General features: G+C 34.3%; 1 protein-coding gene across 50 annotated transcripts in view; it reads left to right on the plus strand.

Annotated features, from left to right (window-relative positions):
* The window catches only part of RIMS2 (regulating synaptic membrane exocytosis 2), a 445064-nt gene that overhangs the window by 318264 nt on the left and 99054 nt on the right, over nucleotides 1–27746 (plus strand). For 34 of the 50 annotated variants that reach the window (XM_064394206.1, XM_064393838.1, XM_064393857.1 and 31 more), the window contains one exon: nucleotides 22638–22670. The exons of the other annotated variants lie outside the window; for them this stretch is intronic. In XM_064394206.1, coding sequence (XP_064250276.1) covers nucleotides 22638–22670 — 33 coding nt within the window. The remainder of the gene's footprint in view (nucleotides 1–22637; nucleotides 22671–27746) is intronic. 50 annotated transcript variants of the gene reach the window in all.

Genomic DNA, 27746 nt, shown 5'->3' on the forward strand with positions numbered 1-27746 from the left:
AAATGAGAATTATTCTGCAAAATGAAAATTAATTTTATAGTTGTTTACATAGCCCTTCCCTACTTTGATGGGAGACACGGAAAGGTGGTTATAATGCAATTGCAGGGGACCAGTATTGAGACTGGTCAAGATACTCGATCAGCTATGATTTTGCAGGGTTTTAAAAATATATGGCATATGGGTATTTTGTTTGATAAAAATGGTTGATCAGATGCATAGAATATAGGATAGGATCTTAGATTACCTGCAGCTTGGCTATAAACTTGATGGCTTAGGCAAACACTGCAGTCTAAAAGATAGAAATATAGAACTTTGCACCATCTTTTTTGTGTGGATACTTCTGTGGCACTGGCCGTACTATGTTAGGAACCTTCATTCTTGCACAGTGTAATTTGCATTTTGTGTGCTTGACAGCAAGTGAACAGAATAGGTTGGTTAACATCAGTAACATGGCTTCTTTGGAATACTTTCTGAGTTTGGGGTTTTGATTTCAACTATGAATTTGCAGAAATACACCTTTGGAATGTGACTGTGGATGCTTAGTTCACTTTCCTGAGAGGCAGCAGAGTCCTCCGACCCTGAAGAGTATTAAAATATTTAAGTTGAATTGGTACAATTTCCGTAGAAAAACTTGAACAAACTTTACCTATAACCCAGAGTTTAAAGTGCTTAATTAAAAGGTTCTGACTTTTTAAGGGACGTCATAGCTTATAAATTTCTCTTGGATTGGCAAAAACAGAAATTAAACAGCTTTATGAAATTTGAAGTTCTTACTGTATAGGTCTGAGATTACAAAAGGCATAAAAGGAAAATGACTGCTTATGGCAGCCATTGTTCATTTACCTTTCAGGGTATTTACATTAAAAAAACCCATTTTAATTCAACTCTACTGAAAATGGTTTTTAGACACATCTTCTATACATTTGTTTCTATGAGAGAAGGTTGACTGTATAGATGATATCGCTGCTGAATATTTTATTCGAAATTTTCAATATCCTGATTTCAATTGGAGTTTAAATGTCCTGGTTTTATCATGGAGTTGTAGAGCAGAAATCTAAGCACAGAGTAGTTTGCATTGCACTGCATTGATTATAGCCTGAATTTCTCTATTAACAATACCCTCCTAGAACCAGTAGTTTTAAAATTACTATTACATGCTAGCTAAATCTAAAGTCAAGTAATTCAATGAGCTATTTAATTGAACATAAACTTGTACATGTAATGAGAAAACTGGAAAGAATTCTGGAAACAGAGAACATGAAAAATCAATAAGCAATCAAAATCTGAGCCTTGAAAAACTACACTATATTGAATCCTAGCAAAGCTGTTTTATAAATAATTGACATTTAAATTAAAGCAGACATATGGTATATCAGTAATTCAGTTTGACACTCTTCAATATTATTACAGTTGTTACCCTCATGAGCTTTGTCACAAAAGAAAGCTGTGGTTCTTTATTAATGACATTAAAAATATATTGGTGTTTCTTATCATTAATGGCACTTTCACTGTTGTTCCCAACAGTATTTTCTAGTATTTAAATATGCTCTAGGCAACTATAGGTACTAGTGGAAAATGTCTTTCTTTTTGTGTTCTAACTACTCTGAAATCCAAGTTAAAAAAGCATAGTATCTGGCAAATTGAGGATTTTTTTTTTTCCAAGCTGAAAAAGCATTTTCGTTGTTTCTTCTGCTCTTTCTAGGCTACCCTTAAGTATATCCACTAGCTTATGATTAATATACTATTTTAAATACGCTGTTTGAGAATGGAGGCTTGGACTTTATTCCCAGAAAAACTAAAACAAAGCCAAGCAGAAGATTTAAACTAATTATCTACCAATATCTGTCTGTTTTCTCTGCTTTGCTACTTATTTTCTGCTTTCCAGTGCTTAAAAGTTTAGTAAGAAATTGGTGACAAAGAACATTAAGGGCTGCATACAAGCATCATTACTTGCAGAAAGATCTCAAGGGAATTAGCTAGAAAGGAAAACTAGTACAACAATTTATTTCATCTTTGATTCACTAAAAAAAATGATTTCTGCCACAGACTGAGGGTTTGTATGTGATTGTGGATGTCTTTTGTTTGATGTTTTTCTTTTATTTGAACAGCTTGTAACAAAGCATGCGTGTTTTTGTCTCGCTTTTTCTCCCTCTCCCATCCCTTGCTTATCTAATGCAGCAGGAGCTGAAGAAAACAAGCATGCTGGAGTTGAGGAGGCAGAGGTCGAGGCAGGTCTGTCTGACCACAAGTGCCTATCTCCTTTAGATATGTTTTCCCCTGAGTATATAGGGAAGCTTTACCAGCCAGCTTGTAAATATATTGAGCATAAAAACCCCAGAGTATATTTATATAATTTTTTGAAAGAACAACACAAATTCATTGAGTTTATTTGTCAGTTGTGAATGCTTAAAATAATTCAACACAACAAAAAGTACCCAACTATTTTACTCTTTTTTCTTCTTTTTTATGTAATTACTCTGTCACTATGCTCAAATAACAGACTTAGCAGATCTGGGTGGGTACCTCTTAGCTGTGGTACAATCTACTTTGCATTAATAATTTTTACATGCAGGAAGTAAACTTTTTTGTATCATGACAGGTTTTTTTCTCCCTAGTTTGTATAAGCAGACTGATGCTGGACAAAAATAGTAGGCAACTGCATTAAATGGAAATACGTCAACCGTTTTGTATGATGTCCTGCATCCTGCTTGGAAGACAGTTCAGTTATTAGTGTGATGACAACTGACAGTTCATGATCAAATCAAACAGTTGCAGATACTTTTTCCACTCAAATATGGTGTGCTTAAAACATAAATTTAATTTCTAATTTCAGGAAACAGCCAGTTCTGGTTCAAAAATATGCAGAGATCTAAAGATATAATTTCTCTGTTCTTCAGTTTCCTTTTCAAAGGAAGAATCATAAATGCATACATTTGCATTTACATGCTGTGTTAATAGGTTACATTCTGTTGTCCATAATTAATTAACAGTTAATAATTTCAAAAAGTGGTGGAAGTGTGGTGTACAAAAAAAAAAAGATGAGTTGATCAAGAATCATGTTTAGTACTAGCTGGTAGGAAAAATTACTGGCTGACAAATGTCTGCCTAGGATGCTAAATCCTGCTTAAAAGTGTAAATGTCTGAATCCTGCATCCTGAACCCTCTTCCTGTTGTTATTTAAGAGAAGAAAATACAGATTAGTATTTTCTTCTTTAAAAAAGTTAGGAGTAATTACTGTGATGGGACTCATTACTTGTTCAAAACTCTGGATGCTAGAGTAATTTCATTTTTATTTCAGTGGTGCAAAGCAGGTTTACTTTTTTAAAATTTTAATTCTCAGTTAGGCATCCAAAGTGTTCTTTACGATCTTCGCCTTCCCATTTTTTGTTATAGTACAGTTTGCTTTTTTATTGCTGTTGTTATGCTTCTGTCTCTGTGGTGTTCAGTGGGGTGTGTGCTGTGTGCTCTTCACTCTGTGTTTTATGGAAACTCAAGCCTAGTGCATGGAGTTTTGCTCACATAGTTTGCAACAGGTTTCTGTGTGCTTGTAGTTACATCGTTCTTCATCGTAACTGTTCCAACTGTTAATTATCATTGTCTGTTTTTAATGTTGTAAAGACTGTGAGGAAAAACATCAAACCCCACCTGTTAATGGGCGAAAAGGCAAGTTGATTATGATATTGCTTATGAATTGTGGATGCTTGAGAAATTTAATTTATTTTTTTGCTGCATGTGTGTGTGTTGCTTAGTCCTACTAGCTCAAAATTAGTAAGTTCACATATGTTCAATTCCAGTGTGTTGTTTTACTTCTCGGATATAATTATTTTGAACTGAATTTTAAAAATATTTCTTGGAATCAAAATCTCCAGATGTTTATGTTTTTGCAGCTAACTGTGTTACGGAAGATATAGTTTACACTAGGCAGATATGTGATCAGGTTGGCTTTGGAGAGCTAAGGGGGTAGGTTTATATTTCTTCTTATTTTGGAATTCCTAGTCTGCCTTGCCCTAAGAAGCCAAAGACAGTTTGCAAACACCCACAAAATTGTCTGCATTGACTGCATTGTCTTCCACTTTTATATTGGGTCTATATTCTTTTACATTGCTTGGATATAAATTTTAAAAGCTTGGCACTTTTCAATGTGACTAGAAAAAATTGACCATTTTAATTATCATGTACTTCTAGAGAAAGGCTTATGTTATTAGCAATCATTTCTATTGTCTAGTTTGTAGTAATGTTTGATGTTCTCTTTCAAATGCTGTAGAAATAAGCTTAATTCAAAGCACTGAAATATTAACATGAAGATTTAGGTTTCATATCTAAAAAACAGAACAAGAAAGTTGCAAAAAAAAAAAACTTACTTTGAAGTTTTGCTCGAGTTCACGCTTCTAAATTGCTTTGATAATTTTGAAGAAGTATATTAATACTTTTCCATGTACTTCTAAGACCTTATTACATGTAGATTTTGTGTCATTCATGTCTTCTGCCAGTGAATGAAATATAAACTAGGTAATGTCTTGGATTTATTAAAATTTGGGTATTCATTCTTACAGCTCCATCTCTACCAGGAGCCTACAAGGGGTATAGACCCAGTTACACTGTCATGGACCATTCCTAGCTGTCTATTTCCCAGAACAACTTAGCAGAGGGAATACAGATATCAGGAGAACAGGGATTGTATTTTGCCTGTGCTAGCTAGTTCATTGTCTGGGAAGGACAATCACACTATTTTTTTTTCTCTTATACCAAGTGTAGACAAGACCAAATGGAGTGCCTTTGCAGAGAAGGGGCTGTGTCACCAGCCTGTCAGAGCAGTCTGAGGGGTCACCTCGCTTGCTCTGGTGGCTGTGCCACCGTAGTCCGGAATGAATCCAAATCTGGGAGTCTGCTGTTGTAACTGTAATCCATGCTACTTACCAGACAGACTTTTAAGATCTAAATTCCAATTGTAATAAGATTGGAGGCTTTTGCCACTGACCTGACAAAGCTGACAAAACAATTGATAGTGATTTAGTCAGACTAAAGTTGGTTGTGTTCTTGGTTTATCTTCCACTCCTTCAACAAAACCATTATTTTATACACTTATAGAGCCTGAAAGATGTACATTGCACAATAAACTAACTACTAATAACCTCTTTTTAGACAATGTGTTTCATACTTTTATTAAGTTCTCTAAGGCATCCATAGTGTCTACTATTGAATTTCAAATATTTATTACCCAAACTGTCATCCCTTTCCAGTGTTCCTCAGGTCTTTTGCATTTCTCTTTCATGTATTTTGTATTACATCTTTTGATCATTTGAGTTTGTGAGAAAAGGATCCAGGTAATTCTGCCCTTTACTGTCTTAATTTAGGGTGCATAGATGATGTGGTTACCAAAGCAAAATTTTACATGTTTCCTATTCCCTCACTCTTCAGAATATTTTATAGGATTACATTACAGATATATTATGGGAATCAGGAATGCTTTGCAGTTCTCATCTCCCAGACCAAGAAGTGTCTGGAGCATATTTGTGTCTTGAGTTTATAGCAAGTCAAGAGCCAAGTCTCTGAGTCCTGCCCTTTCCAAATGCATGGGAGTCCCACCACTCTGTGAGCAGTCCGGATGCCTGAAGGAATAGAACTGAAATTGTTGTATTCCAGATTATTCTAAACTGTTGTGCAGTTTAGACACAAAGTAAAGAATTTAGGTGACTGAAGGGCAAACTAGGCAGAATAGAGGGACTCCAGTCAAGGAAGTAATGACAGATGGACCTGCTTAACTAACTTGCAGAAGTAGTGTTCAAATACACTTTTTTGAAAAACAAGCAGGTTCCTGTCAGGGCAGAGGACGCTCTCATCTTGATGGCTGCTCTGAGCATCATCTTTTTCCATTCTAAGACCATTTGGATTTGTGCAATTAGGGCCTACACTTGCCTGAACTACGGAACATGATTGCTGTGGGTCTCCTAGGTGCTTTCTCTTCCTCTGGCTCACTGACTCCAGACTTCACTAAGGGACCACGACAGCTTCTGAATTTTGCATGAGAAATGATACTGGATGTGTTTCACGTGGGCTGTGAGAATACTTAACATATTCCTATGTGTTATGAGTACCTAGAGAAACACTGCATTTTAATTAAATTCTAGTTCAAGCAAAGTAAGGTTTAAATAAAGTATAGACCTGGTTAGATTGTGCTAGTTGTAGACAGGCACATAACTTCATGTTGCATGATGGGAAAGGAGTGAAATTAGAAACCCCCCACAATACAACAACACAAACCAGTAAAAATAAAGTACCATTAAAATGCTGTAGGCTGAAGAACCTACATTCTGCTAAAATTCCTTATGATATAGGGGGCTATTTTACAAATTTAGCTCTAAAACTACCAGGGAGATATTACAGATGAGAAAGAGTCTAGCTACTAACTTGTCTGTAAATACCTTCAAATTTTACTTATTAAAAAGTTGAGTTTGTTTGCATCTTTCAAAAGTACATGGGAAAACCACATGTCATTTCTAAGACTGGTGTGTGAAAATGGGATGTCATTTTATCTGCTAGACAAACACAGTTTGTCTGGTTACTAACTCAATGTTTCAGAAGTAATGCACAAGAATGAAACAGGCCTTTTGGTGCAGAGAGTATTTGCATGTAAAGATGTTTCCATGTAAATTTGCATGCAAATTTGAGCAACAAGAAAACTTTTATGTTATTAAGTAACATTGGCATTCAGAAAAACCTAGAGGTTTCTGAAGAAACAAATCCGTATTTTTCATCTTTGTGTAAGCTGTTGATTGTATTTTCTTTTCTTCTTGGTTGGTATTAGTGCTTACATCTACTGGCTTTCAGACCCTTTTTGTGAGCAGAATGGCTTTTTTTACATTTTAGAATGGTACCATAAGCTTCAATCTTAGCTGCATTTAGAAAGGGTAGAGCACCTGTGATTGCTTGCAGAGCTTTTAGTCTTTGTGTATGTGTTTGTGAGAGATGTATAATCATATAATACAAAATTATCTTTCTGCTTAGAAAATGTTTGAACACTTACTATAAGATTGCATCTTTTTCAATAAATATAAAATAACATGGAAAGAAAATCCAGAACCCTTTATCAATCTAAACCTTACCCTCTGAATTCTGCAGACTGAATTTGTAGGCTGTTCACATTTCCTTGGATGCACAGAGTATTCCCTGACACACAGGGCATGGAAAACTGAGGAGACACTATGGAAAAGAGGTGAAGAGCAGAAGCTTGTACTTTGCTCCATATTTATTTTGGACATTACTTTTAATTTTCTTTTTAAAAATATTCATTATTCATTAAATTCTGGAGATATTTTGATTTTTATTGTGTTTACCTATTGCAGCAGTATGAGGGTTGCCATATCAGCTCCTGACTAAAAGTCCATGTAGCCCAGTGTCTGGTCTTCAGCAGACCAGGTGTGGATGCTGAGGGAAAGGGATATAAGCAGGACAAGTATTCCTGTGTTGGGAATGTGTGGCCAGCAGGAGCAGGGAAGTCATTCTTCCACTGTACTCGGCACTGGTGAGGCCACGCCTTGAGTGCTGTGTCCAGTTCTGGGCCCCTCAATTTAGGAAGCATGTTGAGATGAGGCTGGTGAAGAGTCTGGAACTCTTCAAGTCCTACGAGGAGCATCTGAAGGAGCTGGGGGTGTTTGGCCTGGAGAAAAGGAGACTCAGGGCTGACCTTATCACTCTCTGCAACTCCCTGAAAGGTGGCTGTGGTCAGGTGGGGATCGGTCTCTTTCTCCAGGCAGAAACTGACAGAACCAGAGGACACAGTCTTAAACTGTGCGGAGGGAAATACAGGTTGGATAGCAGGAAAAAGTTTTTCACAGAAAGAGTGATAAAGTACTGGAATGATCTGCCTGGGGAGGTGGTGGAGTCACCATTCCTGAATGTGTTTTAAAAAGACTGGACGTGGCACTCAGTGCCATGGTTTAGTTGAGGTGTTGGGGCATGGGTTGGACTTAATGATCTCGGAGGTCTCCTCCAACCTAGGGATTCTGTGAATTCTGTGAATTCTGTTCAAGTGTGTAGTGACGCTTATCCAGGATCCTGGCTGCCCAGTCTCCTATGCCTTGTGCCTCAGGAATCTGCATAAACAACAGTGCTATCTTTGCAGGGTGTTTTCATCTCCCTCATAGGTTCTCTGTGCTGCTTCTTCCCCTTTAAATCAGTCCTTTCAAAATGCCCCCGGAGTTCTTATCCAAGCAAGGGACTTGGGGCAGCTGTCCTTCCCGATGTCCCAGAGAAGGCGATTGCGAGTGGCCCCGCTGCAGCACAGCCTGCCGTGGTGCAGGCGTGTAACCAGAAGAGGGAGCAAAGCTGCCGTGTTTTAAAAACATGGAAAAAGATGTGAAACAAACAACTCCTCCCCGTGCCCCAAATGGTACTGGAAAAAAAAAAGTCTTGATAGTGGCTTACAAATAATATCTTTGCGTTATTTAAATATACTTTACTTAATAATTATGCACTCATCTTTAATATAACATTAACTGACTGTTTTCTTCTCAGCCATTTGGATATTAATTTTTTTTTCTGGTGTTTCTTCATGTTTTACAAATCCATTGTATTTATAAAAGCAGCAACATGTTACTCTGATTTTTAGGTAGACTATGAGTTTACTGATTGTTATTTCAACAAGGGGTCTCTGGGTCCTTGCTTGAGTATATCTAAATTTTTTTATAAAAATAAGCAGTAGAAGATTACAATCAATTTATTCCCCATATAGAGGGATCCACTAGCAAAAAATTTAAAATATAAATTTTAAATAGAATTGACTGAATTTGCAGGTAAAGAATATTGTAAGATACTGCTACTGGACTAGACTTAAGTGATTTACAGTTACAAATAATGAATGTAGCCTTGGAGTCAGCTTGAAGAAAACATTTCTGGGGTAAGGAATAATCTACAGTGCACTATTATGTTTTTAATGTTAGTAACAACAATATGAAATGTAGATATGTTGCAGTAGTTTTTATTGCTGACCTGATGATTTACATTGAAGTTCTTTTAATGTATTCCAACTACAGCCTCAGGAGATGAAGTTCAGGGTTTGGGTATTCGGGTTTTTTTGTTTTTTACTTTTTTAGCAGAATGTGTATGTAGTTCAGAAAGAAAGATGCAATTAAAACAATAAATAATTAAGATAGATCAGAAATTTTATACTCCATTCAGGAATACTCTATTCGTTATAAACCATTATATAAGCCATTTATGAACAAATTATTTATTTTAAATTTTTATAGCATTTCTTAGCATTCATCAGTTGATTTGGCACTAATTTGCAAATTATTTTCACGTCAAAGTTGTGTGTACATATGTGTATGTGTGTTCCTGCCTTTATACTGTCCACACTTTGTCAGCCTTCAGGGCAATGTTCTAAGGAGCATTTAAGATTTTGAAGGAAAGACAGGTCATCAGGTCTCAGATAAATGCCTTGATCTCTAAGGTACAGAAACATTCTGTCAAGTATTCTTTCACTGTATGGAGAAAAAAAATGTAGATCAACTGTTACTGTGACAAAAGAGGAAGATAAAAGATTATGTCCACAGGTTGGCTGTGGTTACCTGGAGAGGCAGGAGGACTTGTTCTGTATTTGTCAGAAAAAAAGACTACATGTGTTCCTACTTGGTTTTGGGTACTGGATGAGTCTTGTTCCTGTTACATCAGGGTAGGGAAGCATCAACACTGTTTTAATGAGGCACCTGAAGGTTTTTTTCTGGTATAGGAACATCAGCAGTCTGGCATAAAATCTTGATTGCTGACTTTGTGTCACTTTGAGTTGGCATTCGTGCCATTAGCAGCACACTGGTGCTGCAAGGTGGGACTGGATTCATTCCAGATACAATTTAGTACATCTGGGATGATTAATATATCATGGTTGAAGCCATTTGCTTTCCCCTAGCAGAGGTTTGACACACTGAAAATATTTCTCTCTGTGTGAGCTCTACAGACTGATGTCTCTTTAATTTTCTTAGGGACCTTGTTTAGTAAAAATTAAAACTTGTATGCCATGAATTTAGTCTTAATTAATTCTTCTTCTTGCATTCTTAATGCTTGAGTTGAGATCTTGAGTATATGATTCAAAACTGTTTCTCATCTTTTGACAGTTTATCCCACAGTTTTAATGACTTCTTATTGTGCTGCATTGGTTTAAGAAGCACTAGCCAAATCCACTTTTGACTTATTTTTACAGTAGTTGTCACCATATATTATTAATAACATAATTTCTTTCTAAGCATTCTTCATATAAAATTAAAAATAGAAGTTCTGAGTACTTTTCATTTGCAGGAAAAAGATGACTAAATTAAGTATGTCCTAATGAAAAAGTGAAGACTTTATGATAACCTAATCAAGGCTAAAACTAGAAAGGCACTGATAAAAATTAGTTCCCAGAAATGTTAGGTGCTGAAAAAAAGATAAAAGCTGAAGTAGGTTTAATTAAAAAAAAAAAAAAAAAAAAAAAAAAAGACAATCCAGTAAAAGAGAAAATCTAGAAAAATGTTTCAAGTGAAGGGTAGTTGTGAGAAACACTATGTCTACAAACACTACTGTTTGTAGTATTGGGAAGAGAAGGGAGGAGGCGAGTATTGGCATAAGAAAAATCCTCATCATTAGTATCTGGTATTTTGCTGCATCATCTTGTACTTCTGCAGTTTGCTGCATCATTTCCAATTCAACTGCAACATTCCTGGTGCTAAGCTGGCGTGGTCAGAAATTCAGAAAAGCTATATATATGCAACTATTCTTCTCATATATGATTTCCACATTTTTAATATTTTTCATATTAAATATTCCAAACAAAAGTGTTAGAAATGCGGAGGTTGTACTTGCCGCTGTGTGCTGGAGCACACCACGCCCCCTCTCCCAGGCAGCACAGGTGAGTGTCATTCTCACTGGGAATGGCACAACACCAAGTGTCACCCAGCTGCATTATTCACTGTGGTGGGCAGTGCCCGCGGGTAGGTGCAACAATTCAGTCTCAAGAAATAACTGCATCTAAAGATTGTCCATTTCATTCTGGTGGGAACAATCTGCATCGGGCACCTGTCAAATCCTTCTAGCCCTAAACATGCATCAGCTGATTGAAATACTCTGATTCAAGAATCCCATATTTTATGTAATCTATACAAGATCCTTTTGTATAAATATTTAATATTTTTTTTAATCTCTCTCTATACATAAATCAAAGCTGATTATTCACAACTGATGACAGGATGAAGTTTATGTTATGGGATGTGAGAGTGATAACAGGAGACTGATGATCTAGAAAATGTATGGTTTCTTTCAAAATATTTGCTATTTGACTAAAGTTGGCTTTGGTTAAATCAAGGGAATAGACGGTGGCCCTTTGCCTTGGGGAAAAAAAGAGATTTTAGAAACTACATTGTGTGAAGTACATTTTTAACTAAACTTATTTGTCTAACCAGAGAATATATGGGCAACACTGACATTTTGGCGCTTTGAATAAGCATTAGCATCTCATGCTAGTTCCCAAACAGAAAGCTGTCCTTTAAGCTCTCCTTAAAAGATATTTTCTCATCTTTGTAAAACACAGAAATGGAAATGAAATTAGAAAATGTTGAAAAAAATGTCAAATGTTTGGTTAAATCCAACGGGTATATCTATTTTTATTTCTCAGATGAAGCAATAACCATTATTAGTAAAACTCTTGCAATGTTCTAGAAGTTAATGAAGCTTTTCACTTGATCTGGAGTACTGCCAAACCCCATATACTCAATCTAAATGTTGTACTTAACTGCTGGCAAAACTAAACAGCCATTTGAATTTAAAGCTGATATGCCATAAATATAACTGAAGCTGTAGAAAAGAGGTCATTTGGAACCTTTTCTGGAAGTGTCTGCATGCTCATGCTATGACTTTCCTCAAAAACATTCAGTAGCCTTTTGTAATGTTGTTAGTTTTTCTTTTTAACGTTAACATGAGGCAAAACTATTTATTCAAAGAATGGTATTTTTATTTGATTTTTATTTCCTCACTCTTGTCAGTTCAAGTGTTATTAACAGTGTTACTGAGAGGGTTAACTATTTTCTAGATAGTGAGCTCTCAAAGAACTGTCAAGATTTAGTAGAGCTTTTCTTTTGATAAGGAACTTTTTTATAATTGATTTTGGCTGCTGAGACAACTACAGTTTTAGGTTCAGAACTAAACCAGGAGCTCTGAAAAGGACTCTGACCTAGAGTCAGAGAGAGAGAGAGAGACAGAGAGAATGTCTTCTAAAATTTGCATTAAAATAGCATGGAAATCACTGGACTTCCTGATATTCTTCAGTATTTAGATTATTTGTTATATGTCATGAAAAATTCCTTTGGGTTACTATATGTCACCATTTGGCCTGAATTATAGTTAATGGTATTTTTTCCAAGAGTGACTATTCCTTAAATTAAAAAGCAGTTTTACTAAGGTTATTGAGTTTTTTGATTTGCTAGTTAATAAGATACTTCTGGACTCATTTGAGAAAAAGAAAGGATTGATGACATCAGTAGATATTTTACTGTGAACTGTGTGTATTCACAGAGAAAAAGAAAGAATCACATTCTCGCTAAGAATAATCATATTAAGATTTTATTTCCATGGTTTGGTAACAGAATGTTCTGTTTGACATTTCTCGTTTAGTACACATGGTACTTCAAAGATGATAGAGTCTGTTTGAGCTTGCATATCTGTGGTGTCATGAAATCATTACAATGACAATTTTACTTGAACCTACCTTTCCACCAGTTTCAAAAATCAAAGCAGCCTTTTATAGGACAGCAGCCTATGGACCAACAACATCCCCAGAGAAGAAGGCTGCGGAATGCACACAGATAACACTTTCACAAGTTTATATTTTGAATGTTAGATATCCAGCAGTTTTCTTGAAAAAGGAAAATAGTAATAATAATAATAAAATCATAGGCTAAAATACTTTGTGTCAGTTTACTTTGAATTGGTAAGATTAAAAATGTTTTCCAAATCTGTCATATTATTCTCCATCACTGGCTCTTTCTGTGACCATAAAAATGATAACATCTGTGGGCAATGGTTGTGAGGAGCTTCACACTTAATGGGATAAGCAAAATAAGCAGATTCTTAACAGCCCAAAGCAAAAATGGAGCTTGGAGTATTGGATCTCTCCTGTTAATTGGTGTAGATTTGGGTTTGCCATGAGATTCCAAAGGGTTTAAAACCGATAATATTTATGCTAACTACCTAGTTTGTCAGAAGATAGAGAATTAAAGTGTAAAAAAAAATAAAATTTAACAACCTCAAAATGCTAACAGCTCTCAGGTCTAGAGAATGTATTTCTGTGGAGCAGTGTCCATGCTTCTTTCTATAGGTCTTTTCCTGAGAAGTTACATCAGAAATGCCAGTTTCAGATACAGGAATAATTGGTGCAAGAGTTCTTATTGAGTAGTTTAATCTGCCCAAATTAAAAACTTAATTTAAATCAAGTTCCAGATTTTGAAAATAAATATGACTTTATTTTGGCTTAAGAAATGATTGTTAAAAACATTTTTTCAACTTAAATTTGGCATGCGTGGTTGCTTGTTCAGGCTTTTTGTTTGTTTGTTTGTTTGTTGATTTGTTTTGTTTGGTTAGTTATTTTTGTTAATTATATCTTTGCATAGACTTTTTTACCAAAATATTTCTAACTTCCTGTATAACTTACAGAAACACAATGATTATAAGAATCTATAGTAATAAGCTATATATATACTATAATCTATAGTAATAAGCTATAGAATATAGAACACTAACTTTTAAAAATGGACCAAATTATTGTGTAAACAAGCCCCTGTTTCTTATGCCATTTGTTAAATATTAAAGACAGCAGAATATTTGACAAGTTACATGGATACTAACTTTTGGATAAGATGTTCTGTTCCAGAATGTTTAAGATGTGTAATAATTCTCTTCACCTCAGGCCTTTAAGAACTAATATAAATTTTATTGTTATTGATAATGCGTTTGTTTAGATCAAGTTTTCCCAAATGATATTAGGTGTATTATAATGTAAGTTACATAATATTTCTGATTTTTGTTTTTGATTTACACTAGAAGTTACATGGGAAGACCAGCAGAAAAAGGTGAATGGTACAATAACTGATGACAAACCATTGCCGAAAAAGAAACACCATTCTGAGACAGGTTTGTCAGGGTTTGGAAAACCACATGAAAGCATGAGACTATAAAACCACATTTCATGCTTTTGTAATGTGTGTGTGCTTTATGTACCTTATTTTTTCACTTTGGTGTGAAATATTTAGCATGTAGAGACCATTTAGGTTATATAGTTCTGTTTTAGAATAGCCAAAATAGATCTGCTTTTGTAAGCAATTGTGTTAGAATGCACATAGATTAGAAGTGTTCTGGCACAATATTAGACATAGTTTGCTTTTAGTTTTCAATTTTGTTATGACTTAATATATTTATGCAAGCCTCAGGAATCCAAGTATAATCTATGCTGATTCTTATTTAGTTGACCAAACCAAGGTATCTATTGCATGCATGGTGGGAAAATCATCTTCTACAGAGTTAAATCTGAAACCTTCTTTTGCCATCACACATGGCAGAAATAATGTTCCAGGGTAATTTTTTATACAAGCTGCAGTTTATATCTTCATACTTGGAAACTCTCAAATCTCAAAAACCTCTTCTTTCCTCCATTCTGTACACAAATAGAATTCTTCTGAAACTAAAAACTGTCATAAACTTTCTTTCTCTCCAAATGACAAGTTCAATTATTCAGCTATCTTTGTTCCTACAAATGCATAGCAATAAAATGTAAACCTAGTAATAATAACAATGTTCATAATAATAGTATTGTTCTGTCTTCATAATCGGAGAATAAAAGGTCCTAATCACATTCATTTATACATTTGCAAAGGGCAAGCACACTTTAAGGAGTAGAGAAGGTAGCGAGGAGAGAAGGAAGGGGAAGGGAAAGGAAAGGGAAATGGGATCTTTATATTGCAGATTTCATCCTGTATTTAAAGATTTATCCAATCTACTCAAGTGAATGGGATTTTTAATTTGCAGAAATACCTTAGTTCAGTATTGTGTTCCAAATAACTCTATTGGGCATATTAGTTGTATCACTCGAATAACAACACTTCTCCCAGTCACACAAATTAAAATTTACAAGATTGGCTGGCTGTGTCACCTCCTAAATTAATAGTGTAATCTCACCTACATAATAATATAATACTGATAATATCCAAATGTTTTGCTGAAGTTCAACTGTTGTGCAGCTGAAAGTGCAAGACTCAAAACTGAAGAAAACCCGTAAATCTGTCTTGATTCTAACCAGGGAATTAGATAACCTAGCTGTAAAAGTCCAGATGTGCCCTTGCATTTTCTGTTCCCCAACTTTTTGATGCAGAAGTTACAGATAAAACAAATACTGTTTATAAGAGTCAGGATCAGAATGTGATATATCTTCTTTTTCAGCTGTTTTAGCTGTTACATGATAGATTCAAAATACAATGTCTACACATCTGCACTGTTGTTTTTCCAGGGAGAGTTGAGCAGAATAGTGCCTCTGCCCTGACTTTTCCCTTATATAGGAACATAATTTCCATCTCCCAGCTGAGATGGGCTTAGGACTGTGTTCTAGACAGATAATTTATAGTTATTGACAGTACTTTTAGGGCCAATTTCTTCATATTTTAGAAAGAGGTACCATTTTTTAGATGGCTGTTCTTGGGGCATTCTACATTTTGGAACATGAGTAAAATCTTATAATTGAAAGACAAAAACAGGCAGAAGAATAGAAATTGGAATCAAATATGAACAACAAAAAGTTCTCACTTTATAGGTGTTCTGTATATTAAAATGGTAGTCATCTGATTTCTATCTCTTTTTTTGTCTGGAACCACTGATCTCTAGTTAGAATTGGTTTAAAAAGCCACAGTCACCATTATCAAAGTCTAAAATAGATACAAAGTTAAATAAATTTGTGTTCTTCACTTAACAGTCCTAAGTCTTTCTGTGAGGGCTGGTGCCTGATAAGAGCATAAATTCTGTTTTAATTTACATTATCAGTAATGTCTTGTAATCAGAAATGCATGGGATAGGGATACATGAGGAAGAAACATTGAGTTTCTAGTTAGTTCTAGTTTCAGCTAGTTCTGAACAAGCTGCAATGGGCCTCAAATGGCACATCCCCACATTCCTCAGATGCTTTTCCAAACTGAATCTGTCAAAAAGCTTTATGAACTTCAGTGGTAGGAGTGGAGTAATGCAACTTCCAGGACTGGCATAATCTGCTATGTGTGCACACTACTGTTCCCTGTAGACATCCCTGTATCATTTCAAACAGTTACCTTTCAAGGCATAGCAGTCAGGACATCTAGAAGAATGTGCCACAACACTGTACTCACATCTGGACATTGAGCTATATTATATCTATGACCATTTTTTAACTAATGCTGCCTGACAGAAGCTACCTAAGGAAGCTTCAAATTCCTTGAACCCTTACAATATGGGATTTACCCTCTGCACAGGACTGCACTTTCATATGAGAATACTTTCAATGTTCTGTCTGCACAAAAAACAGTGAAGTGATACTAATGAAACTTCGTCCCTGAACGCAGAGGGTGCAATGGAGGCAAGAAGGAACGGGGACACCTCATATTCCCCTCTTTTGATTGCCTTTTCATCTGTTTATGAGTTTTCTGATACGACCTGTTATGAAAGCTTATACTGTCTTTAAGTGCAGGTTGTCTGTTTAGAATTTAACCTAACCAATGCCATGGAAATAGCCATGGCAGTAGTATAGCTAAGAAAACCTGGGAGAACAAATAGGCATTGATTACATGAGTACCGTGAGTGCAGAACTGAGATCTGTGAGCAAATTGTGGAGAAAAGCATGAATAAATAACAAGAGTAATTTCAAAGCCCAGAAGAATAACAGTAATACTGTACCTTGTAAAGTATTAATATTCATGGAAATGGGATTAGCAAATTTATTGGAGGACAATTGAAGGTCATTAAATAACATAGTGAAATGGTTCTTGTGTTGCAGACTTTTCAAAAGAAATTGATGATAAGGTTTCTCTTCCTGAATATCAGAAACCAAAATTATGATTTTTTAAACAGTGTCTTTAAGCTCTAAGTTCTGATGCAATTTGCAGAATTAATGTTAATCATATTTCAAAGACTCAATTGTATTTATGTAAATATTTTGAAGGATTGGAAGAGTAGAACTGCAGAATAGTAGGTAAGCATAGCACAAAAATTCAAGCCCTATTTTGAATGTGTGCCCTTCCTTTAGCTGATGTCAGTACTCTGTCAGAGAATACTGCATTCTAGACAACCCTAAATCAAAAAGCAGGAGAAACAAGTTACTTGTTCATACCTGAGAATATTAAGTACCTTCATCATTCACCACTGCGTCTGAGCTGTAATAGATGGTATTTGAAAGAAAGTGAATAAAACTCTGGTCCTTTAATCAGATTTCATTTTTCAGTGAATAGAAAAGAAAAAGCAGTACAGCAGGCAAACATTTTCATGTGGTTTTGCAATTTTATATATGAGGCCTTAAGAGAAGAAGTTGGAAAACAAGGTTGTGTGTGGAGAATGTGTCCTGTACTGATACAGATAAGGCTAGGCAGGATACTGTTTTTCTTAAAAAGCAATTATTTTAATCAGTGTCATTGCTAGTGTCTTTTGAGCCCATCAAGGTAATTAAAATGGGAAAAGGACATAATTTAGGGTACCAGAGATACTCACTTCTGTTCTATTTCACGATCCAAAATATTGGAAGCTGAATATGGTCTAGCAACCTGTGTCTCCATCCAGAGGTGACAATACAGAAACTGCCTTTGTAGAATAGCAAAGAAGACAGTATTGGCTTTCCCTGTTTTTCCTACAGAGAGGGAGTAGATTTGATGGCTATTACCTGAAGCCATCCTGTAATGGTTTCATTATCACTGGCTGTTGAAATCATTGCAGTGTCACCAAACATCCAATCTTTACAACAGAAACTTTTGATTTCCAAGGAGCAGTTGAAGAATAGAACAGTGAGAAAGTGCTGAACATATATTAATATTGTTGAACAATTAACAATGAAAGGACACAGGGTAGTTAAAGTGGATTTATAAATCTTGGACTGGAATTAAGTAAAAATTGCGTGTCCTTGTATTTATTTTGGGGAAAGACATATTTCTGTAATATGGAAGTAAAATAAAGTCTTAGAGAAATCACAGCAATGGTAGGTTAAACACATCAGAAAATACAAAGTTAATGTGTGCTTACAAATGGTAAGTCTTCAGATGTGTATATTTGCTTTCCATTTAAAGGGAATCATGCTTATTTTTATCTATGGAACATTTAAGTCTCTCTCCTGAGTAGGACTATGCCATTTCACCTACATACACAAAGACTTTCAGAATCTAATGTTATGTAATGAAAACTAATTGTAGCTTATCTATTACCATGAATTCAGTTGTAGTGTGAAAACAGTAGTCCAAAATCATTCAAAATTGTGTTTATTTTAATAGAAGTAGTCAGAATTCACAGTATGAGAGACTAAAAATTATGAAAAGGGAGATATGGTTAGAAATGAGTTGGAAAAGGCAAAGTAATGATAGGACAGAGAGAGAGAGAAGTAATTGCCTTCTCAGGATTCATAATAATTCCAACCCAATGTGTAACTATAGTGCATTAATATTTTGAAATGCTACTATTTTGTCTTTTTCTCCCCTTATAAAATTACCGTGTGATCTTTATTCAGAGAAGCAAAACAATAAAAGCTCTTTCTGGATTCTTAATTTAGTTTATCTTTCGAGATTTATGAAAATGTTATGCAATCTACATGGTTTAATTTGAATTAGGGATTTTATGATACTGAGAATATTTACAATTTCTTATTCTGTTATTTTCTACTGTTGTCTCTACTACCCTTATCTTTGGATAAGAGTAAGATTTTTTCATACTTACTGTCTTTACCTATTGTGTTTTTTATATAGTGTATATTACATACAGTCTATATTATGTAATTGCAGAATTAAATGTATTGCTTTACCCTTTCCTGTATTTTCTCACTATATTTTTGAGTAAAAATGTCAGCATACATCCAGTATACAGATGCTATTTTGTGTGTATAGGTTTATGCTTTAAGGTAAAGAACTATAACTAAGAGGGAACTACCTCATTAAAAAAAGTTCAGAAGTGTGGGACAAGCTCTGTATCTAGTTGTGGCTTAATGCTTTTGGAGAATATTAAGTACTGATTTTATTCACATCTCAATGTAGTAAAATGCCCTTTTTGTCTAAATCTTCTGCTAACAAATATTGGTACTCTCAGCTTTTCTATCTACTCTTGTATATATGTATGCTTAGCATTGCAGAGTTAGAATGGTGTCAGGGGATGTCTTCCCTGAGAGTTAAATGTATAATATCAGTCTTCAGGTCTAATTTCATCCACATTGATGACAAAAAATTTATGGAACATACAGACTCTATGGAGCATTTCTGTCTTAGAGTCTCTTCTGTGTTTTATGATGATGCTTATTTGATTGTGCTATTGCAGATCATATTTTGTGAAGAGTGTCCAGAAATGAGACTTTACAAATCTGAGCTTCTGTTTGCAGTGAAAGATCTTTGGTTCTTAGGAAAAGATAAGAACAAAATTAAGAAAACTCTTGAGGGAAAAAAAAATAGAGTAATTAACTTATGTCCCTCTGTCCTCTGCTGCTTTAAGAATTTTAGTTGGGTGTGTTTGCCATGTAAAGGTTTTTTGAACAGAGTTCCTAAATACTTTTCTGTAATGGGTGACATTGCTTACAATGAGCAGTTCTGTGTCAAAGCGTGATAAAAGAGATGGTATTTATTTTGGGCAGGTTTCAGACTTAAAGTTTTTTTTAACCTTTTAGATTTATTTATTGAGATTTTAGTTTGTTTCTAAATCTGTATATAAAAGCCTACTACATACTACTGTCATACATCGAGATGAACAATTGATGCAAATAAATGCTAGTTCCACAAAAAAAGCAATAACTACAAATGGAGACTGACTACTGGCTTGATGTGAATTTAATAGAATTGGTGACATTGTTTTATTCTTGCATTTAAATGTATTTCTATCAAAAAGATTACTTTGTGGATTAAAAGTTACAGAAATAGAATTTTCAAATGATTGTTTGAGATTTATGGTATGGCATCTCAATCAGGAGAAAAAATGATTCACATAAGTTGCATTTTGAAATTAATCAGTCTGTTAGTACTTTCTTCTTCACATCATTATTTGAAAGAAGTTGATGCATTACCATGTCACAACTTCTACTAATTAATATTTCCAACAATAAATACAAAAATATTATAATCAATTTATCTCAGAAGATGAAGTAGCAGTTGATCAGGTATCCACAGAGAGATGGCAACTATTATCTTTTTTTCCCCTCTGACTTCTATTAGAAATATTCTTCTAATTTGTTTGATTAGTAAAAATCTAAAATGGAAAAATATTTGTAATTAAGAATGATTTTTGGTTGCCCCTTTGATATGTAATTTTTTTTTCATAACAAATACTTTGCATGAGGAATTTTAAAAAGGTTATTTAAAAAAATATTGGTATATGTGACTGATATGCATGCAAATACTGGTCATTTGATTCTAAAATATTCAAAGAGAGCTTCCTTGCTATTCAGTTGTGTCTGTCTGGCATTACTAGAATACCTTGCATTATCATACCAGACATATTTCAAGTTTTGAAATTATGTGATTCAATACTTTGAAAATGTATAGAGAAGTATTTCTCTTACTGCAGTATGTCTCAAAACTACTCATTCTTATGGATATTAAAAAAATAAACCAAGGATAGTTGGTCTTGGTAGATACTTTCTAATAACTGGCTTTGCTATAGTAGGAATGCTCACTTCAGGGCTATACATAAGTAATATAAAATATCTTCAGAACATTTTGAATATTTTTAGCTGTGTTTTGGTGGTGCAAATAATGATTTATTTAACACTTACAGCAATTATAGCTACATTATATTAGTACGAGTGTAATATGACATGGAGAAGTAGCTCTTTCTATTTGCTTATTAGTATTTCTTCCAATGGATTCTTTGTACTTGCCCAGATAAAAAAATATTTATACTCCATTATTATTTTTTAACATGCAAAGACATAACAACCTTTGTCAAAACTGACAGCTACTTTCACACTACAGATCTCATATATAGCTCTAATGTGTGTTCATTCTGTAAGCAAATTTGATTGCCTAAAAATGCATTCTAGTTATGTATGTTTCAAGCTTCTTGGCTTTGCAACAATTTTGGTACAGTCTTGGCATTTGATAGTGTATTAAAATATAATCTAACACTATAATATAAAATTGTTGAAGTATAGAAGACAATGGTTATCAGATAAAATTGGGTGTTGCCTTTAATTTTGTTTTACTGATTTATGTTGCTTATTCTAATTTTGCGTTTTTTTCAATGGTATCTTGATATTGAGTGTAAAATGCTGATAAAATTACAGATATTCTTGTGCTGTGTAAAACTTTCTGGACTTCTTTATCTAGTATCTTCAGCATTAATAATTTATGAGCAGTGTTTTGTGACTCATTAGAAAACTGCATGTTGAAATTAGACCAAGTTTATAGGATTTTTTGCTATTTCTGATGATTTTTGAGAGAAAGCATTTGTTCTGCTAGCAACAGTGGCTTCACAGTTCTTTGTAATTATTATTACTTTTCAAGATTAATTCCTCCCATTCCTTTGCTACAAATAGATTTTCAGTACATAGCATGGCACTGTCCCTCAGATGTTTTCCATGTCTAAAATGGCAGTGTGCTTTTGAATGTGAAGTAATAACGTAAGTAATGAGAGAGTTGCTTTGGCATTTGACTTGCATGCATTTGTAGTAACTTAGACTTCTGTGAGACGAGACCAGCATTGATTCTGAAAAAGTTTCCTGAACTGACCATGAGAGTTAATGGCTATACATTCTCTTTTCACATTCTGTATTTTGGTCTTAATAATTTTGCCCTTGGCAGAGCATTACAATAATGCAATCCTTTCCAGAGTGTGTTATGTGGATTCTGAAATGTCTGAGCTTGTACATACATTTGCAAAAAAAAAAAACAAAATTACTTTGTGGTTTGGGTATCTGATGTTTGGTTCAGCATAAATTACAATAATTTAATAATTGAAAAATCTAACAATAGAAGTCCCTTGAACATTAAACTGAGTGTTCAGCACTTGAAAGAGAAAATTAATATTTGCATTCAAGTAGATAATGTTCAAAAAATTGAACAATCATGAACAAAAGTATTTATGCTAGTTAACATACCTTTTACTATCCAGCTTTTTCTTCAGCATCATTACAGGGATTGACTTTGCTGTCAGTTATAACTTTTATTATTTCCTCAGCTTCTATACTAACTCTGTCTTTACTGTTCTTTTCCAACAACAGTAGTTTAACCGCTTCTTTCTCAGCTTTCTTTTTTCTTCTAGTGTCTTTTATTTATTTTTTTTTTCTCCACTTACTAACTCTGCTCTGCAGACTTCTCTCTAAAACAATTTTTGGCCCTTTCCCTCAGTGTCAGTTTTAACCTTCTGAATACATCCTCTCACGCCCATCTCCTTTGTCTATGTCTGTACATTACACGATGTGATCACAGAAGAAGCGGAATCATCAAGGAGAACAAACTCAGGTCTGTCTCTTCTACTGCTTTTCTCTGTGTTATTTTTTTTATTTTACCTTTTCTGTAGATTTTATCACAGCTCACCTCACATACTTTTCCCTCTCTTCCCCCCCAATAAACTGGCAAAATATTGTCAAGGTGTAAGAATTTTAGTTTAAGACTCTTATGTAATTTCTATTACCTATAAACTAAGAACTCTATAAAAAAAAAGTGATGAAAGGTAGCTGATGACAAGTAGGCTATACCTTAAGATTTTAGACTGATTTGAATTCTGTCACATCAGTTCTTATTTCCCATCTCAAATCATCTGAAAATTAGCCTTTAAAGTTCCAGTTAACACATGAAAACAATCTATAATTTGTTTTACCTATGCATTTGAAAACTGCCACAAAAACTGCTCAAACTCTTTTACAAATAGTTCTTTTTGACTGTGGGAGTATATAATTTCAAAACAGAAACATTTCAGTAAGTTAAATTTCATGCAATGGAATTTCAAACTTAGTGTTTGAATAAAACCTTTTTTTGAATAAAGCCTGTTTCAATTAGAAGTAGAGTTTTTAGTGAACAAAAGCTCTTTTCTCATACCAAAAAGTGCAAATCAAAAATTTATGATAGTATGAGAGCAAGAAGTCAGAACACTGAAGGAGTCCTCACTTAATTGCATTGTTTATGAGGCTTTTATTTCATATTGTACATTACTTATGTTTTTTCTTCATAACAAATTTTAAGCTGACATTTTATTGAATTTTCCATGTACTTTATATTACTGGCAGAGAACTAGTATCTATCAAGGCATCCTAGCTCTGAAAATGCTGTATTTGTTCACATTTCCTTGCTTGTTCAGATGTGGTACGTAGAACAACAGCAAAATTCCCCATATTTAATTAAATTAAATTCAACTATAAAATTAAAATTTTACAATTACTGTGTAAAAGCTTTAATTAATTTCCTGTTTCTCTGCTGTTATCCCAACAAATTAGAGAAGCCACTTGGATGCCATTTAGGTTAGCAAATCTGGAGAAGTTTTGGGGTACATTGACGGACCATTAAATTTAGGTGATATTTAGTGAAACATTTTTGTCTTTTCTCTACTGTGACTGGCTCCTTCAGAGCTCAGTTTTACCTTTCATATTGGTCTTGTCCTAATTAGAGTCAGAGATTATTTTTACAGAATTTTGCAGATGTTATTTGCTGTGGTTTTCATGTTAAACAAATCTCATGATAGAAATTGTTAAAATTACAAGGTAAAAATAGTTGAAGATGGGTAGGGAAGACAACTGGCAGGGTTTTCTGAAATTGCTCTTTTGTAAATCACTACTATTAGGAATTAATAAATTATGCTGTAGAAAGACTGAGTTTACTTACCTTGCGCTTATGATTCACTGCCAGTTCCTGTGCAGTGATTCTGAATCTCTTTTATTACAAAAATGAACTTAGAAGATTGGTGACCCATTTCCTATCTGTTCTTAATAAAAGCTGTAGGCCTTTTTATTCAAAAACCTTCCTCTGAGTTATTGGTTGAATCAATATATTAAATCAGAATATGGAATCAGTCCATATCTCTCTCGGTGCTGGAAGAAATCAGACCTTAAATTGGTCAGAAAATACCATTTATTTTCTTCACCTGTGTTTCTTGAACATATATAAGTAAGTAATGCTCTGTATTATTCATTTTCTTTATAATATTGCAATTCTGCAAAACACTACTTAGCTCACAGTGTAAAGTAAATGTGTTAGGCACTGATGAATTTAATTGTCTAGCACACAAATGTAAAAGCATGATCAGCTCTGCAGTTGCAATAATTGTTGTTACTGCCCTTAAACTCAGGAGAAAATTATTGTGTGTATAGTAACACATTTTCAGATGCACATTTGAAGGTCCTCTTCCATGTTTGCCTTAGTAACAAATGAGATTACATGTTTCAGTACCAGGCACTTGGAGCACAGCTAAAAAGAAGGGTTTAATTTCAAAGGCATACTTTAGAACAAAGCATTTTCCCATTGCTTTAGTTTGCTTTAACAAGTGTGAATCTAGGATTATCACTTTATAGGTTTTCTTAGGAAATTATTTTCACATAGTTTATTTATCATAATTTATTTTTGATGCTACCAAAATTAATGTATTCCAGAGGATTAGCTATTGATTTGAGGTGTTATTAGACCAAGAAGTCTTGTGAAAGCTAAATAGCTGAATTTGTTACAATTCTATTGATAGAAAAATGTTGCAATTTCCTCTATCTGGATATTATAATCTATAATTATAAAAAATAAAATTTTGTTCCTTGAAAAACCAATATTTTTTATTCAAAAGTCTTATGAAAGTGTGTGCAAAGCTTTTGCTGCATAGTTCAAGCACAAAACATGTTCAGAAGGATAAGAATCAAAAGTATTTTAATATAAATTATGTTATCTGGCAGCAGTAGAGCTTGATAGCATCCTTAATGATTAAACCCTGTTTTTCTTGGATGAAGGAGGAGCTTTGCAATACATGCTTTTCACAAATGTGCTTTGAGATGCAGGGTTTTCATATTTTTTCAAATTAATATGTTTCATAGGTTTAGATGTTGTGAAAACTGTTGAGGAGATGTGTGCCTGTTCATAGTCCCATGTCTTCACAAAGAATACTTCCATTCAAGAGAAGTGGAAGTGAGCCCTTGTCTGCCCAAGAGCCTCAGTGAGAAGCAGACATCTTAATTTTCCTCTAAGATGGGAGAGACCAACCAGTTATTATCATAGCAAAAATTACTGGCAATTGCACACTGTGTTCTTCCAACATATGAAATACAGAGAATATTCTTCAGAATTCCAGCAATTGATCTAGCTGACTCAAGTAACTGCCCAAAAAATGATCATCAAAACATTGCAAAGGCAGATCCATGCCAGTACAAAGGCAGTCAGTGCTCCTACAGCAAAAATAGTGCTGAATGAGTAATTCTAAGATGAGAAGGGGTGGCATAGTGATGCCAAGGCAGTCTAAACTTTCTAACATGAATGGAAGTTAGAAGATAGTGGGGACTGTTCCATTTCTAAAGGGCCATGAAAGGCATGGAACTAGATATTGAAGTACTTTTTTGCAACCTCTGGTGTAAAGCTGTCATGTTCAGAGCACACAAAGGCTTGATTAGAGTTTTTGTTAAAGTTCAGAGTGAAATTCAAATAGACAAGGGCTTTGAGATACCTTTTTTTTTTCTTTTTTGGTGCTTTATTATGAAATTTCTTTGTAATAACATGATTGATGGAAATGAAGCCTACAAAATCTAGCAAACGTTACTGAGTATGAGTGACCAAATTGAAAGATCTCACAGACCTGGAAATTGGAGGGCCAAACAGTGAAAGGATGTGGCAAATTTACTGTAGGAGAAAACAAGGACAAAAAAAATGGTACAGTTCAGTGTTTAAGATATCAGCTGCAGTAGAAGTCAAGGAGCACAGCTCTTTTAATTTATTCTTATCTTACAGAACTGTGAGAGATTTTTCAAGTCTTCCAAGAGTGAATCTTCTGTGATATACTTACCCTTTATAAACAGAACATGACATCCCTCTGCTTTGAGTTATTATTATAGTCAGTATTCTGTGACACACTTTCCTTTAAAGAGCAGGATGATGCCTTGTTCTGTTTCCATTTTCCTTATGTTGAAAAAACATTTCTGGGTAGTATTTGTAACATTTTAGCACAAATATGATTAAATTACTTGTGCATCTCTGAACACTTCTGTGATATTTAGTTTGACAGGCTTATTTAAAATCTGATGCCTTAGACTGTGAAAGAGACATTTAAAGCACCAAAATCTGTATTTGGTCAACAAAACCCTAAGGGTAAACTCCAAATTCAGTCTAATTTTGTAAACTCTGAATTCAATCTACAGGTACTTAGCAGAGTAATAGATGTATCATATTGTATGGCTGGGCAGCTCTTTGTCCTTATTTTTTATTTTGTTTAGAATTAAATCCAGAAGCCAAAGACTTCCAAAGTAGCCATCTGTACTAAGCCACAAAAATAAAGACTGATGATTAGTCTGCTGAAGCTAAAATAGTAAATACATCAGATTATGTAATTTAAAATGACAGCATAACTTTGCAAAATGTTTGGTAGTTTAATTTGTAACTATTCTGAGTTCTAAATGCAGGTGATGATTTTGTGTTCCTTGGTTAAACCTTTGACTATCTTTCTAGTTATTGAGATGCTAATGAATATATCTTGCATTTTTCGATGGCTGAAGAATCTCTATTAATACCTGTTAGCTTTTCTGAAAGCAGAGGCACCAAATGTTTATGCCTATGATTGGAAGTGGCTGTATTAGAATGTAAAATTCTCAGTGGTTATGCTGTGCAGTGTACCAGTGGTGGGAACTCTGAGGTGCATGCTTAGCAAACAGGATATTGGAAAGCTTTATAATAAGACTGTGCTCAGGTTTTCCTGAAAACAATTAATAGCTTATAGTGTGGCTGATCAGAATGGATATTTATGAGTACAAAATATAAGGGCCCACTGACCACTCAGATATTTTTCTTTCACACTTTCAAAATCCTATTTCATGTCATTTATATAGGGAGGATGTGCCAGAATTCTTGGGAGAAGCAAAATAGGATGTTTTAGCTAATATTTGACTTAGTACTTCTTTCTTCCATGCTTTTTCCACATAGACCTCAGTATTTTATGAAAGCTACCAAAATGTCTGTACACGTTTGTATGAGACACAGAAAAACATCACTGGCTACCCTGCAAAAATCACCATGGAAAAGGATCTAGGCAGCATAAAAAAGGGCTAGTCATAGCCCTAATCATCACTTTAATAAATATGCAAAATAGAACTTTCCAACTTGCTTAGAAAGATATTTGTCCTTTACCATCTGCACTGATCTGTACCTAATGATGGAGACCTTAGCTGACCCTGTCAATTTATAAACCCAGGATTGTAGAGATTCTTTAACTTCCCTGTTTAGATTACCATACAATTTTATTCAGTTCTTTTACTAAACAGTGCCATGTATTCTGCAAATAATCCAAAGAAACATTGTTAACATGCTTTTAGCATTGTGATAAAAATTTATTTAAGTGGCAAGAAATGCCCCCCGGGTTTTAGT

This window comes from Passer domesticus, chromosome 1, assembly GCF_036417665.1.
Source record: "Passer domesticus isolate bPasDom1 chromosome 1, bPasDom1.hap1, whole genome shotgun sequence".
In the NCBI taxonomy this organism is placed as follows: domain Eukaryota; kingdom Metazoa; phylum Chordata; class Aves; order Passeriformes; family Passeridae; genus Passer; species Passer domesticus.